The sequence below is a fragment of the Nanorana parkeri genome, unplaced genomic scaffold (genome assembly GCF_000935625.1).
Source record: "Nanorana parkeri isolate BGI_ZX_2015 unplaced genomic scaffold, ASM93562v1 scaffold251, whole genome shotgun sequence".
Classification (NCBI taxonomy): Eukaryota; Metazoa; Chordata; class Amphibia; order Anura; family Dicroglossidae; genus Nanorana; species Nanorana parkeri.
In genome coordinates, this window is record NW_017306519.1 from 795,940 (window position 1) to 810,546 (window position 14,607).

At 44.0% G+C, this 14,607-nt stretch overlaps 1 protein-coding gene across 1 annotated transcript in view; it reads left to right on the top strand.

Annotated features, from left to right (window-relative positions):
- The first annotated feature begins 2,956 nt into the window (after nt 1–2,956).
- The window catches only part of C8G (complement C8 gamma chain), a 12,253-nt gene continuing 602 nt past the window's right edge, over nt 2,957–14,607 (top strand). The window contains exons 1-5 of the mRNA XM_018556740.1: nt 2,957–3,091; nt 9,435–9,586; nt 10,173–10,243; nt 10,864–10,971; nt 14,443–14,544. Coding sequence (XP_018412242.1) covers nt 2,957–3,091; nt 9,435–9,586; nt 10,173–10,243; nt 10,864–10,971; nt 14,443–14,544 — 568 coding nt within the window. The remainder of the gene's footprint in view (nt 3,092–9,434; nt 9,587–10,172; nt 10,244–10,863; nt 10,972–14,442; nt 14,545–14,607) is intronic.

The window sequence follows — 14,607 nt, forward strand, 5'->3', positions numbered from 1 at the left end:
TGAAGTTAAAGAAACAGTAGTTACATTACCTGGATGGGGCAGAGTAAGGAAGCTATCAACGGCTGCAACCAGATTTCTGAGAAGGCAGGTTGAGAAGAACCCTCGAGTGATGGCAAAAGACCTGAAGCAAGACTTGGTGGTACAGATGCTCGGTATCTGCGACGGACGGTAGGTTTCTGGTAGGCCTATGATTCTGATGTTGTTCCGTCTCGAGCGGTTCTCGAGATGATCTACCCGATCCAACAGGAACTGCACCTGGCGGGTGTTAGTGTGTAGCTGAGAAGAGGATGCCTCCACCCCCTCTTCCAAGGACACTATGCGGTTCTCGGCCTCCGAGATCCTCTGGGCCTGGTTTAGTAGGTCGTGTCGCAGGGATTGGATCCCCTTGGATACTGCCTTGCTTACCGCGTCCTGGATTGAGGGTCGCAGCAGCTCCGCCACCTCTGCCGCTATCAATCCATGGTCCGACATGACAGGTAGTTCTTCCTCCGACGAGGCGCTAATATCCGGGTTCTCCGAGACGGCGGCCATTTTAAACTGCGTCTGTGGTCTCTTGCCTCGAACGGGTGTCCCCTTACCTCGGGGTCCCGTGCGCCGTTTTGCCAGGAATTTGTCCATGTCCACCTTGGTATGTAGCAGACAGGAGAGATCCAGCAGGTGACTTTGGAGTCGGTTTTATATGCAGGTTAGTCCTGGCTGTGCGGGAGCTCCTCACTTCGTGTCCGCTACATCAGGCGCCGGAACTGGAAGTCAAGACTTGGTGGTAACAGGCACTGAGGTTTCAGTTTGCACAGTAAGGCGCGTACTAAATGCAGAAGGTTTCCATGACAGAACCCCAAGTTGTACACCACTACTGACCCAAAAGCACAAGAAAAGTCGGCTCCAATATGCTCAAAATCATATAAATAAGCCACACAAGTTTTGGGATTATGTTCTGTGGAGTGATGAAGCAAAACTGGAACCTATAGTTCAACGGTATGTCTAGAGGAAGAAGAATGAAGCATATGCTGAAAAGAACACTCTGCCTGCCTGGTGACTTGGTGATGCTCTGAAGCTGCTTTGGATCCTCTGGCACTGGAAACCTATAGCATGTGAAAGGCAAGATGGATTCATTGAAGTATCCGGTAATCCTAGGAGAAAATGTCATGTTGTCTGTGAGAAAGCTGAAGCTTAGGCGTCATTGGACCTTCCAACAGGGCAATGATCCCAAGCATTCCACCAAGGCTTGGTTGCAGAAGTGCTGGAAGATTTTACAGTGGCCATCACAGTCACCTGACCCCATAATAAAATCTCTGGTGGGATTTGAAGAAGGCAGTTGCAGCACACAAACCCAGGAATATTAGTGAACTGGAGGCCATTGCTCATGAGAAATGGGCTGAGATCCTCAGGAACGCTGCCAGAAGCTGGTGTCTGGCTATGCATCTCGTTTATAGCAGGTCATAATAGCAAAAGGGTTCTCTACTAACTACTAAAGATGCTCGCCATGAAGGGTCTGAATAATATTGACACTGCAGAAGTCAATAAAAGTTACATTTTCAGTTTTATTTGGAGAAACCACTTGAAACATTCATTGTGTTGACCTATTTGAATTGTTTTTGTTTGATTTCTTCATTGTAAATTTTGCCAATAAACCTGATTTGCAGTGGGGGTTGAATCAATCATTTTTGTTTCAACTGTGTGACCCAGCAAAGAAATGAAAACCAAAAGCTGCCTTTGCTGATCTTCTGAAAATGCCATCTGCCGGGCTGCCACTGCTTTCAGGACGTTCGTTACTGAGCTGGAACAAGCATGCTGCAAGTAAAGTCTTGAATTTCTTATTTCTGCAGTATGAGGTTTTGGAGCTATCTCAGGTCAGCAATGTGGCTCCAGCCACCAGTCAGCCAATGATGCTGTGGCAATGTTATGATGGGCCTGCCTGTGTCCCAGCAACCAATGACACTATGCGGCCCATCTGCTAGCATCCACACACCATGCAGGCTTCAGCAAGCTAAATGTCATCCAGCCAGGTTTATATCTACTAGCATCAGAAGGGAGGAAAAGTCATAATTATTCTATTATTGGAATGTATTGTCCCCATGGACATCTGTGAAAAAACAAATTCCTTTCCAAATTTTCCAGGAACCAAGTGGTCTTTTTCCAGGAAAGAACTGTCAGCACACTTGAAATGCTTCTTCCTGCCTTGCTGCAATTGCTGAGCTTCTTCTGACAATGCATAGCTGCCTGACCAACATTGCTCTTCAGAGTTACTGACCCAGCACAAGCATGCAGCAAGTAAAGCCAGAGAGTAGGCAGAGCCTACAGAGAGCTCTAAAGGAACGTTTACACTATTGTGTTGCGACAAGCGCATGTTACAGTGCATTTAGCGCATGCAACCACACAGCACACCTAGCGTGTGGTACCGTGCGCTAGGGGTGATGCATTCATTTGAATGTCACCCCAATGTATCTCCCGGCAGCCGTGCACTGCAGTGCAAAGCATGGTACCATAATACCATGCACTACTTTTTTTACCACAATGTGTAGTACCGCAATACCATGTGTTGTGTTGCAGTGAAAAAAATTTAGTGTATGCACTACTTTTTTCACCCCACTGCAACATTAAGTATTGCGGCACCAAGTGCTATGTTGCAGCGCATAGCTGCCGGGAGGTGCACTGATAGTGTGCCCTAAACACAAGGTAACATACGTTTAGTGCAACGCTATAGTGTGAATGGGCCCTCAACATTGGCTTGTTGAAAGATGAACCTTTGGAACTTCCAGGGACAAAGCAATCTTTAATGAAAACAGACTTATCATATTCCAGCAAACTCTGCAGATAAAGATTACCCAACCAGCCCAGCAAACACAAGCAATGTACACAACAGCCATTGTCTAAAGTCAATACACCCCCAACAGAGTCTCTGCTCGGACTGTTACATCTAAACCATTCAGTGTATTTGTTGGGACATCTGAGAGTCATGTTTCCCCCAAAAGTTGTCCTCCTTCTAGTCATCCTCAGCGCCCCTTTGACATGGGGGCAACGGAACAAGAAGCCACCGCCACAAAACCCCATCGATAAAATACAATCTGTGACTAACTTTGACATCAATAAGGTAAGAGTGCTGGCTGAACAAGTTATAGGCAATTCACAAGGATAAGGATCGTTAGTTTAGCCATTTGACTGTAATTTTCAAATCTCACTAGATTACACTGAATGTTACTGCTACTTTTTTTGAAAATAGGAATCATGATGCTGGTGAATTAGTTTGTCTTTTTTCCTGCAACAAACTTTTTTAAAGAATAAAAGTTTATTTTACAGAAAAAAAAATACAGTTATGGTATAGTAGATACTATAGGTCATCACAATACAGATCCAGAGTAAGCACAACAACAACTAGTAGAAGTTCCACACCAACGTGTGTAACCAGGGAAAGTATTATCCATCCAGCCATACTCGCGAGAACTAGAAGAGAGCAAGAGTTCTAGAAGAAAAATGGTAGGCTGGGGAAGGAACTGGGATGGGGGGAAGGGGTACGCCCAGTGTATAGATCCAGCTCTGCACCACGGGTCAACGGGCTCCATTCTAACAAGGCAAATCTGCCCAGGTCTAAGTGTACACGGGGGATCTGAAGGCCGAAGCATTCATGAAAGGGTCTGAAGGGCTCCACAAGGCAACATATTTATGGTGAGCATATGATAGGTGGGCCGTTAGGTTTTCCATCCATTTCAGGAGGCATAGCTTGGTAACCCAGTCCTTTATAGTAGAGACAACAGTCGACCTCCAGTATCTGAGAATGACTGTGTACAATGCAGAAATGAAAAAGCAAAGTAAGCAACACATGTTTTTGTGTACATTGTAGTAGTCAGAACGCAGCTTGAAAAATCCCAGAATCCAGGTAGGAAATGTAGCTAATCTGACTGGATCCCAGGTTTTTTTTTCAACTTGTTGAATTTGAAGCCTGTTCCTTGGCATGAAAAATACCTTCTGGCTCCTAGACCGGACTGGCTGTTTTTTTGGAACTACACTTCTTTGTGACCCTCTGGTTTATTAGTCCACGAGGAACACACAAGCCATTACATTTGGGTTTCAGATTCTAATGAGCTAGCATTCAAACTTATAAATGTAATGTTTCATGTACAAACATAACCCCAAAATAAACCCTTAAAGCTCACCACACACATTACAATCTGATTGTACAGGTTTCTTTAAATCTACCAACAACTATGTAGCAATCTGGATATAGATTGAATGATTAGCGTAGGTAGGTCCCCATATTGCAAAGTTTAGTAAATCTAAATTTGATCGCACAAAAATGTAAAGGTGCCCATACACCTTACGATTATCGGACGATAATCGTATGCGATCGACTTTTCGAACGACAATCGTACGTGTGAATAGAGTGCCCGAACCGACATTACTGTACAATCGTACGACTTTTGACGGTCAAGCATGTTTGAAAACTTTGCTCGATCGTACGATTGTCGTAAGGTTGCTGGCGGTTCCGTCCGTCAAAAGTCGTACGATCTACACTGCGCATGCGCGAACGAAAATACGACAAATCAATTACCGCATTTCGTCCAGGTGCTTTTCGTTAATTACGGCTAAATTAATCTTGCGATCATCGGGGCAGGATGGGGCTGTCGTACGAAAATTGTACAACTATTCGATCATCGGACGAAAAGTTTCGTCCGATAATCGGAAGGTGTATGGGCACCTTTAAGGTGGCCATACACTCTACAACCATCGCAAGACCTTAGTCTTGCGATGGTTGTACAGGGATTAAAAAAACGTACGATCTGCCTATCTTGGACAGGCAGATCGCACTCTCGATCATCGCAAGCCCGCCCCCCTGAGGGGCGGGCTTCCGATGACCGCAATGCTGAACGGGCAGTGTGCGCGTGCGCACACCGGCCCGTTCGGCATTTGTCTTCCGAGCACCGTTCTAACCAGCCGAGAATCGTACGATTCCCGGCTGGTTTTCGAACATGCTGGTTCGACAGAAGACGTGCGACCGTACAGTAGAAACGCTCGCACGTCTCCGTTCACACTGCTCGATTATCGTACGAAAAACCGATCACATACGATTACCGTACGATTATCGTGCAGTGTATGGGCACCTTTACATGTATGCTAACGTCGATCAGCATTATAGTGCTGTCTGTTAGTGATGATCCACACACACCTGAGTTTGGTTGGAGTTCGAACTTTAGAACATGGAAAAAGTTCAAACTCGAACTTCGAATTTAATGAAAGTCTATGGGACCAGAACTCGGAAAACCAAATGTCCCCTTTTTGAAGGCTTATATGCAAGTTATTGGCCATAAAAAGGGTATGGGGATTCAGGGACTGCCCCGGGGGACATGTATCAATGCAAACACTTTTAAAAAATACAGTGAACAGTGATTTTAACATTGCTTAAAGCGAAACAATAAAAATGACAAATTTCTTTAAATATCGTGCCTGGGGGGTCCCCTTAAACTGCCTGTAAAGTGGCGCATCTGTACAATGTATAGAACCTGCTGCAGCAAAAATGACATTTTATAAAGGAGAAAAAAAAGCGTGCGGTTCCCCCTCTCAAACAATACCAGACCCTTTAGGTCTGATAGGAATGTTAGAAGGGACCGCATTTAAATAAAAAGAAAAAAAAAGTGTGTGGTTCCCCCAAAAGTCATACCAGATCCTTAAGGTCTGGTGGGAAGGAGGGTCCCATTTAACCACCTCCCGTCCCCTGAACGTTGAAAGACAGCCGGACGGGAGTCTCCTGGATGCGGGTGGGCGTATTTAGACGTCCTTTGTGCCGTGCCCGCTAGTGCGCACGAGCGGGAAACCTCCAGGATTTTACATACAAGTGGTCCGGCGTCTGTACAGACGCCCGATCGCTTGTATGATGCAAGTCAGGGTTCCCCCCCTTACCTCTCCTCGCCGCTGCCGTCCCGCGATCCCGGGCAATGTGGCTCTGTGCACTGAGAACAGAGGGAGATTAGTACACAATCCCCCTCCGCTCTCCTCCTGGTCTCTGAATGCAGGAAGTGATGTATATTACATCACTTCCGCATTCCTCTGTCACTCTCCGGTACAGTAACCGGAGATAAGCTGATGAAGCAGATCTGTGCTTCATCAGCTTCGCTGGGGGTCCCTAGGTGACATCAAGGGTCTTGGAGACCCCTGATGTCTCCATAAAGGGGACCTGTCACTGTAATTTGTTATCACGTAGGGGACTTCTTAGCCCCCCTATGTGATAACAATAAAGTTAAGTGTAAAAAAAAAATTGCTCACAAAATAAATAAAATGTACACACACTAAAAAAAACCCCCACAAAAATGTTTTAAAGTCCCCCACCCCCACATAGATGCACAAAAATGCGTTAGGTGCGCCTACACGCAAAAACGACGATTGCTCCAATTACGCCGCACATGTTACATATCACCGCGAACGTCGAAGTGAGAGCAATCATTTTAGGCTCATCAATCGCTGATGACACTAAACTGATGAGCAGTAAAATCTTTTAAAACGTCGCCTATGGCCAATTGTTATTGCGATTTTGCGCGCGCAATTTTAAGGCTTGACATGTTTAGTGTCTATTTACCCAACGTGACCCCATCTTTAAAATTTTACCAAAAAATTTGGTAATAATAAATGTTTCATAACATAATAAAGGGAAAACGTTTTTTTGTTTTTTAAAAATGATCGGTACTTTCTTTGTTATATAGTAAAAATATATAGTAAAAAATTAAAACCCCCAGTGGTGATTAAATACCACCAAAAAAAAGCTCTATCTGCCCCCCAAAAATGGTATAAAATTCATTTCAGTACAGCGTTGCATGATGGAATAAATGTCAGTCAAAGTACCGCAGCGCTAAATACTGAAAAATGGCCTGGACAGGAAGGGGGTGTGAACACCCCGGTCAGCAAGTGGTTAAATAAAACAACAACAAAAAAAGTGCGTGGGGTTCCCCCTCAAAGTCATACCAGGCCCTTAAGGTCTTTTAGAAATATTAAGGAGGAACCCCACCCCCAAAAATGGGGGGTAAACAAATGGGGTCCCCCCTAAAATTCCTAATCAGACCCTTGATCCGAGTACAGGCCTGGCAGGGCAGGAAAGGGGGAAACGGGCGAGCGCCCCCCTCCCTGCCATACCAGGCAACATGCCCTCGGCACTGGGAGGGTGCTTTTCCAGGGTTTCCTCTGGAAAAGCACCTTGTCCCCTTGCCGATGGGGACAAGGGCCTCTTCCTCACAAGCCCTGGGGCATTGGTTTTGGGGGTGCGGACAGGGGGGCTTATTCACATTGGGGTACCCCTTTAATAAAGGGGCACCCAGATGCGCCCCCTCTTGTCAATGAGTAATTGGTACTTGTACCTCTACCCATTCACTAAAGGGTTAAAATAAATTGTAAATAAAAAGACCAGACTTTTGAAAAAATCCTTTATTTGAAGAAAAAAACAAAACACAACAAAGGATTTTTGACAAGTCCTTTAATTAAAAAAGAAAACATGGAACCCCTAATCCTAAGGTCAATCACGACATCCAGCGTTGTCCATGACACCGACTAAATAAAAAGCAATAATTTTTTTTTAATCCACCGCCCCGTCCACTCACGACGAACTTCCGCTGCAGAATGGCATTTTGACAGATGCCGCAAAATAGAAACAATTCGCCGGAGTTAGCGGTGATATCTACGCTAGCTCCGCCCATCTGTCCTGCACCTGACAGGACTTCTCTTTGAGCCATGATTGGGCAAAGTCATCATTACTTTGCCCAATCATGGCTCTTACAGTGCACTGTCCCGTGATTGGGCAAAGTCTGGCACCTAACCTGTGGTCAGGTGCATTGTATTACCCAATCAAGGCTTCACAAGGCACTGTGCAGGGCATCGTGGGGCGATCGGCGGGCGAAAAGCCCGCCGAACACACGAACTACCGATGTTTGAATTGAACAGTTGTTGGACTCAGCCCTGTGTAAACTCTGACAAGGCCTAGGCAGAGAAGAATCTCACTAGGTTGTGAACAAAGATGAGCTTCAGGTTGGATCCACCATGAGTTTGAAGCAAATCCAAGCTGTTCATAGATCACCGAAGGGGCAAACAACTTGGCCAGCTTGCCAGCCCACCAAACCTCTGTCTGTATCCTATCAACAAAGCACAGCGTCATTGGTTGACTGGTGGCTGCTAGGACACAAATGGGCACAACATGAAAACCTATGAAGCGGTATGGGTCGCACAATATCATTGCTTGCTAGGACATGGGTGGCCCTGTAGGCTGTAGGATAGGGTTGCCACCTTTTCTTCAAGTAAAACCTGAACACTCTAGCGTCGCGAACGCCAATTTTTGTGTGTGGTTAATATAGAGGAGAGAGCAAGGAGAGGCAGCCAGGAGAGAGAGTAAGGAGAGACAGCCAGGATAGTGAGTAAGGAGACTGACTATAGAGGACTACAGCAATACAAAATAATATGAAGCTACGTACTCTGTGTTGTTCTAGGTTGGTGCCAGGTGGGCTATGTGACTCTCAGTTGAGCTATGCGACTCTCAGGTGGGCTTTGTGACTCTTAGGTGGGCTATGTGACTCTCAGTTGAGCTATGCAACTCTCAGATGGGCTTTGTGACTCTCAGTTGAGCTGTGCGCCTCTCAGGTGGCCTATGTGACTCTCAGGTGGGCTGTGCGACTCTCAGGTGGGCTGTGCGACTCTCAGGTGGGCTGTGGGACTCTCAGGTGGGCTGTGCGACTCTCAGGTGGGCTGTGCGACTCTCAGGTGGGCTGTGTGTCTCACAGGTGGCCTGTGCAACTCTCAGCTGGGCTATGGTGTCTCTCTCACCAGGTGTCCGCAGGTGGGCAGCACGGTGTCAGGGAGCCAGGGAAGGAGGAGAAGGCAATGACAGATGCAGCTGCCGAGCTCCTCGGCAAGCACTATCTCTGCCTAAAACTGGACCTTCCTCTGAGCTGCGGGCACCTGTAAACAGGCACAGGCTGCGCATCTGTCAGAAAATGTTAAGTGCACTGAGTGCCTTGTGTCTGGATGCCCGCTGGCTGGACACCCTGGACTCCGAGGATCATGTGAGTATAACTTTTTTTTCAGCACCTAGACACAAACGAGCAGTTAACGTGCAGGGGTAGCCCCACTGTGAGGGTAAATAACATTTTTCCAAGGAGTTCTTAAAACCCCCCCAAGAAAAACATAGTGGCATAGTTTGTGTGTAAACACGCGTGCATGCATGCAAATAAATTCATTCTAGTGGCCAGAATAACTGAATATTCCAGCCAGTAGAACAAGCACAAGTGCATATGCCTGTAAACACATCTAAACACAAGTCATTTTGTGCCAAAACCTGCATGTTGTGTGCTGGGTGCCGAAAGCTGGCAGAAAGATCCAGTGAATGTGGGAATATTCTAATTCATTCATATACAAGGGATCTTCTAATGGTCTTAGAGTTCTCTTACTATATTTGTCTGTGTGATCAGTTTGCAGGGAAGTGGTATCTGCTGTCTGTTGCGTCCGAGTGTAATTATCTGAAAACCAACAACCATCGTGTGGAGGCCACACTAATCAAAGCATCCGCTTCCAAGACCTACCAAGGAGTGGAAGTCTTGTCCATCAGCACATTCAGAGAGCTGTAAGTAGACCGTGATTGTGATCCAGGAACCAAACACATACACCTGGTTACAATGAGTACAATGAGTGTGTGCCTACTAGTACATGGGCTGTTCACTCTCTAATAAATGTACTGTACATTAATATATCGGACCAGGAATTACCTGTATAGGAGCATGGATAAGATCATTATGCAAGGTACCATGCACCCGTAGCTGATCATTTTATTTTATTTTTAGCTAGATTGAAGAAAGCTTAAAAAATCCTTTAGGTTTTGGGGAGACTTCCCCTCATTTTCTCTCCCAATGACAACTGACACCTGGAGAGGAAGTGAGAATGAATCTACCCAGCTGGACTGCGGACGTGAGAACTATAGCCCATAAAACACATAGGGATACATTGGGATGCATTTTTAGTGCAGGAGCGTACGGATCAGGTCAGCACAGAAAACAGACGTCGTGTGAACAGGCCCTTAGGAGAATTATGGGGAAAAGCCCTAAACCCATAGTTCTCCTTTAAATACGATTATTGGTTGCTGTGTTGTTGTATGTGTTCAGGTGACAGGCCTTCACGTGATCAATATATTACTCTTAATATTTCTATTTCAGGGACGGCATTTGTTGGGAGATTAAACATGCTTATGAGACAAAGAAGATCAAGGGTCGATTTATATTAAAAGGTAGGTACTTGTGATACCTATGTATGACATGTCTGCTGAAAGGACAGTGAAGAAGTGACAGTCCCAACTAAATTCAATAGATCCAGTTGAATTTTATTAGCCAAAGTGAGAGTAGCAAATGCGTTTGGGGGACGACCCGTACCCCTTCATCAGTGTTTGTAGCTGCAGAATAAAAGACAAGGTAGCACACTACAGGGGTCACATGGCTAAACAGAATAAAATAAAATGTGTAGGAAGTCTTCTTCATGGTGCCTTCAGACAGGAGATCACATTTTCCCCCATTCGGGTGTTTGATGGGAACATTCATTGAAGCTCCTGACCTGGATCTGCATTATTATTATTATTATACAGGATTTATATCATGGCAAAAATTCGGGCAACGCTTTACAAAATGAAGGGTGACAGTTACAATCCAATTTGAAAACTGGAGGGCTGGAAGGGCCCTGCTCGTGAGAGCTTACAATCCAGTAGGCATAGTTTTATGGATTGTGCTGCTGCCACATGATTGGCTGATTGAATAGTTGTATGAATAAGCAGGTGCACAGATGTATATGTGTTGTATATGCATGAAAAGATTTTACAGATGTTTGCCTTACCTCTGCTTATCTCTGTATACACAGCAAAGGGGTACCTGGGGCAGGTGGATGTGGTGCTAGCAGAGACAGACTACCAGAACTACGCCATATTGTATTATCAGCGGAGGAACAAGATCACCTTGAAACTGTATGGTGAGTATGTACAAAGCTACATCTAGACCATGGCATTTCACTTAGTATTATTATTTATTAGTGTTAGATGAAAACCGTTAACATGGGAACTTTATACAAATAGCAGCATTCATAACAAGGTCAATCTCCAAAAGATCCGCCTCACAGGAACCAGGGTAAGTGTAATGCAAAATGTATTTTAAAAAATCCAAGCAGATTTCAAAAGAACAAATCCAAAAGAATGATAACCAGCATGTATATCACCATAAGTATCTCCCACACCATGCCAGTGCCCCTCACGCGTTTCACCACCTGGTCTTAATCATAGAGCCCATAAAATTATCATTGTTATTATCCAGAAAGTCCTCCTCTGTGCACCTCTCTGATATTACTTCACTTTGTCACCAGGAATGTATTTCCTGACCTATGGGCTAAGTATGCCTCCACGCTGCCCAGTAAGAGTGAATTTAATGTGTATGTATGGCCAAAACTGTTTTGTTTAGTTTTAGATGTTTTTTTTATTTTGCTGTCTATTGTCTAGTGTATTCTGTACCATTGGGTATATTCCCATTACTTCCTGTTCCAGAGATGCAACAGGAAGTGTGAGGAAACCTCTACAAAATGAGGGGAATGCCTCTATTACACAGTTGTCACTAGGTATGAGCTCAGGTTCAGAGTAAACCCAAAAGGAGCTTCTCCCTACAAGGAAGGAAGCTCCTTTCGTGCCTCCAAATCACTTACAGGCAGAGAATTTCCCGCCTGCAGCTTGATGTAAGCAAAGGGGCAGGACGTCATTGACCTTAAATGGCTTCATGTCTACATTTGCCATTATGGCTATGTGGCCATACTGTATAAGGTAATGATGTCAGCACAAGCATCCTACCCCTTTGTTTACATACAGCTGTGGTGCAGGTAATGCCCAGCCTGCAGCTGATTGGGTGGAAGTGTTCATGGCATTTGCTTATTTGCAGGAGCTCAGGTTCAGACCACGTTCAATTTGAACCTGAGCTCATCCTTAGTTGTCACTGAAACAAGTGTCCCCGTGGGAAACCTTCCCTTTTCCTCTTTTTCTGGCAACAACTGTAAAACTTTTGATTTGCCATCAGTTCCCATCCAGGTGACAATGGCCGCCAGGGCAAATAAAGAGGGACACTCTACTTAGTCAGGACAACAATATAAACACGACAAGGATTCTAATCCAAAACTAAAACAAAATGTGGTCATACATACACTTTAATGGCCACTAAAGTGCTATAATTGGACAGGGGGAGGGACGGCATATAGTAGAGATTAGTTTAAGGTTAGGAAAGGCAAGCCCGTAGTCACAAAGTGAAGCTAGTTTCAGAGAGGCACACAGCGAAGGGTTTTGTGGTTAATGATGGCAGCCCTTTTACAGAAAATATGTAAATGAGTGACAGGTTTGCTTTACAATCTGTCAAACACAGGTTTTATGCACACAGCTATAGTGTACTCCATCTTGACCCATCACCTTATGAGGCACAGCAAGCAGAGTACAGATGACTTTTGTTCTCTTTGTAATAGTATATTCACTGCTCATGCAGAGTGCAGGAAAGGAGTCACTCCTTTAACCCCCGAAGAGACAGAATCCTTGTGGTGCAGCAAAGGTTTTTATTTATACAGCTGCATTTGGAACATACAATCATCCTCTGGCTGCATGCATATGACCCCTGAACTAAGGACTTTGGTTGATATTTATAATTAAACCTCTAAATAGTATTAAATGTCTATATATGCCATACTATATACATAGATTGTAAAATAGTAATTACCTACCGTGGAGAAACTGATACACCAGGCTTCCATGGCATCTGATCAGGTGACTAAGTATCAAACTACAACATCCTGGCATCTGGTCATGTGATCTCAGATTACGTGTCATAGAGGTGTCCTTTGGATGTGCCACATTTCTAGCTTTTCCTTTCAGCAGATAAAATCTGCAATTTATGAGCCCATTTTGCCCTATGGTACCAGAACTGCATATTTATAGACGTTTTTTTATGGCCAACTGGTTTGAATGTCTAGGCAAACCAGATAAAGTCAGCTGGACTTCCAGGGATAATCCTCATCTCTTGCTCTCTGGTCCTGCTACGATATTACCTTGTCCTGGTGTCAGTATATTACCACTGTCAAACCTCTGATTGCTCATTATATAGGTCAAGTGCATGCAACTGGCATAAAATTTTCCCAACCACTAGGTTGTCCATACAATGGATGCTTGTAAGAAGTTTAAAAAAAAATGTTATCAGACTGATCATCAGTGAGTGAACGGCAGTAGATTATGTTATGTGCCCATTTTACGTGACCTTTACAATTCTAGGGTAATAGAATATGTTTTTCTAATTATTTACACTTTCTATACTAACAAATAACTCTACTTGTTCTGCACTCTAAACTTGCACTTGTAATAAAGTGAATGTCCAACCAAAACCTTTTTCTTTAGTTTTGCATAGAGTGTTGGAAGGATTAGAACCCCTGTCAGGTTTGTACTGTTAAATTAAGGAAACAGTCAGCACTTTTTAAACACTATGGGGTCTATTTATAACCAATTCATAGACCACTCATCCTATGAATCTATCTGAGGGGCATAGGAAAAAAAATGTTTTTTCTATGATCATCATCTCCATATAGTGGCCAAAATGCAGCAATACGTTACAAACATTTAACCTGAAAAGAAAACATATCTAAGAATGTTGGTTTGTGTGTCTATTAGCACAGAATAAATATTCAGAAGGATTTGTAGGGCAAAAGGCTCTGTGAGTTTGTTATATATAGTCGCCTATGTATTAAAAGCTGAGGTGTTAGTAGCTTATATTTGCAAATCTATGTGAAAACCACACTGCCTGGTCAAGGCCCTTCTGTGGCATGTGATCCCTAACACTGATCTAACTAAGCACCTATCCTGGGACAAAAATAGCAATAAATAGATTTATTGTCATCAACTTTCCACTGTCATCAACTTTCCAGAGGTGCAAAGCATAAATATTTTGTAGGTGCTGACGACAGTCGTAGACAAAGAAACTAACATACTGTACCACACTGTCACCCCAAGTAAGTATGGAAGGGTACCAACAATGGCACTGTATAAATCCAAATGAAAGAAATTACCAGCACTCCTAAACATGATGAGGTGCAAACCTTTGTGGCAGCCAAGCTTGCTCCCAAAATTACCCAAGACTACAATCTCAATACAAATGAGTAAACTAAACATGAGATTGAAGTTCATCACAGGAGCGAGCTTGGCTCGGTGAGTACTTTACAACACACACACGGACTATGGGGAACAATAGTAGCCACCCTCCAGAAAGAAGGACAGTGTCAGCACCAATTCAGAGATGATTTGAGGATCTACAGCCGAGTGATATACAAATAAGATACATTTTTGTTAATAGTTAGGGTTCTTGAATGCATTTTTAAGATTTAACTGCTGAGTTTAGTGTCACTTAAAAAAAAACACAACATTTTTGCTCACAGGACGGAAGACAACAGCAACGAATGACATCTACAGGAAGTTTGATGACCACGCCACGAAGCAGGGTATAGAGCTAGAATACATCTATCCATTCCCAGCATACGGTAAGTGACCTGCTCATATTTAGGTTAAAGAGTATATATATATATATATATATATAAAGAAAA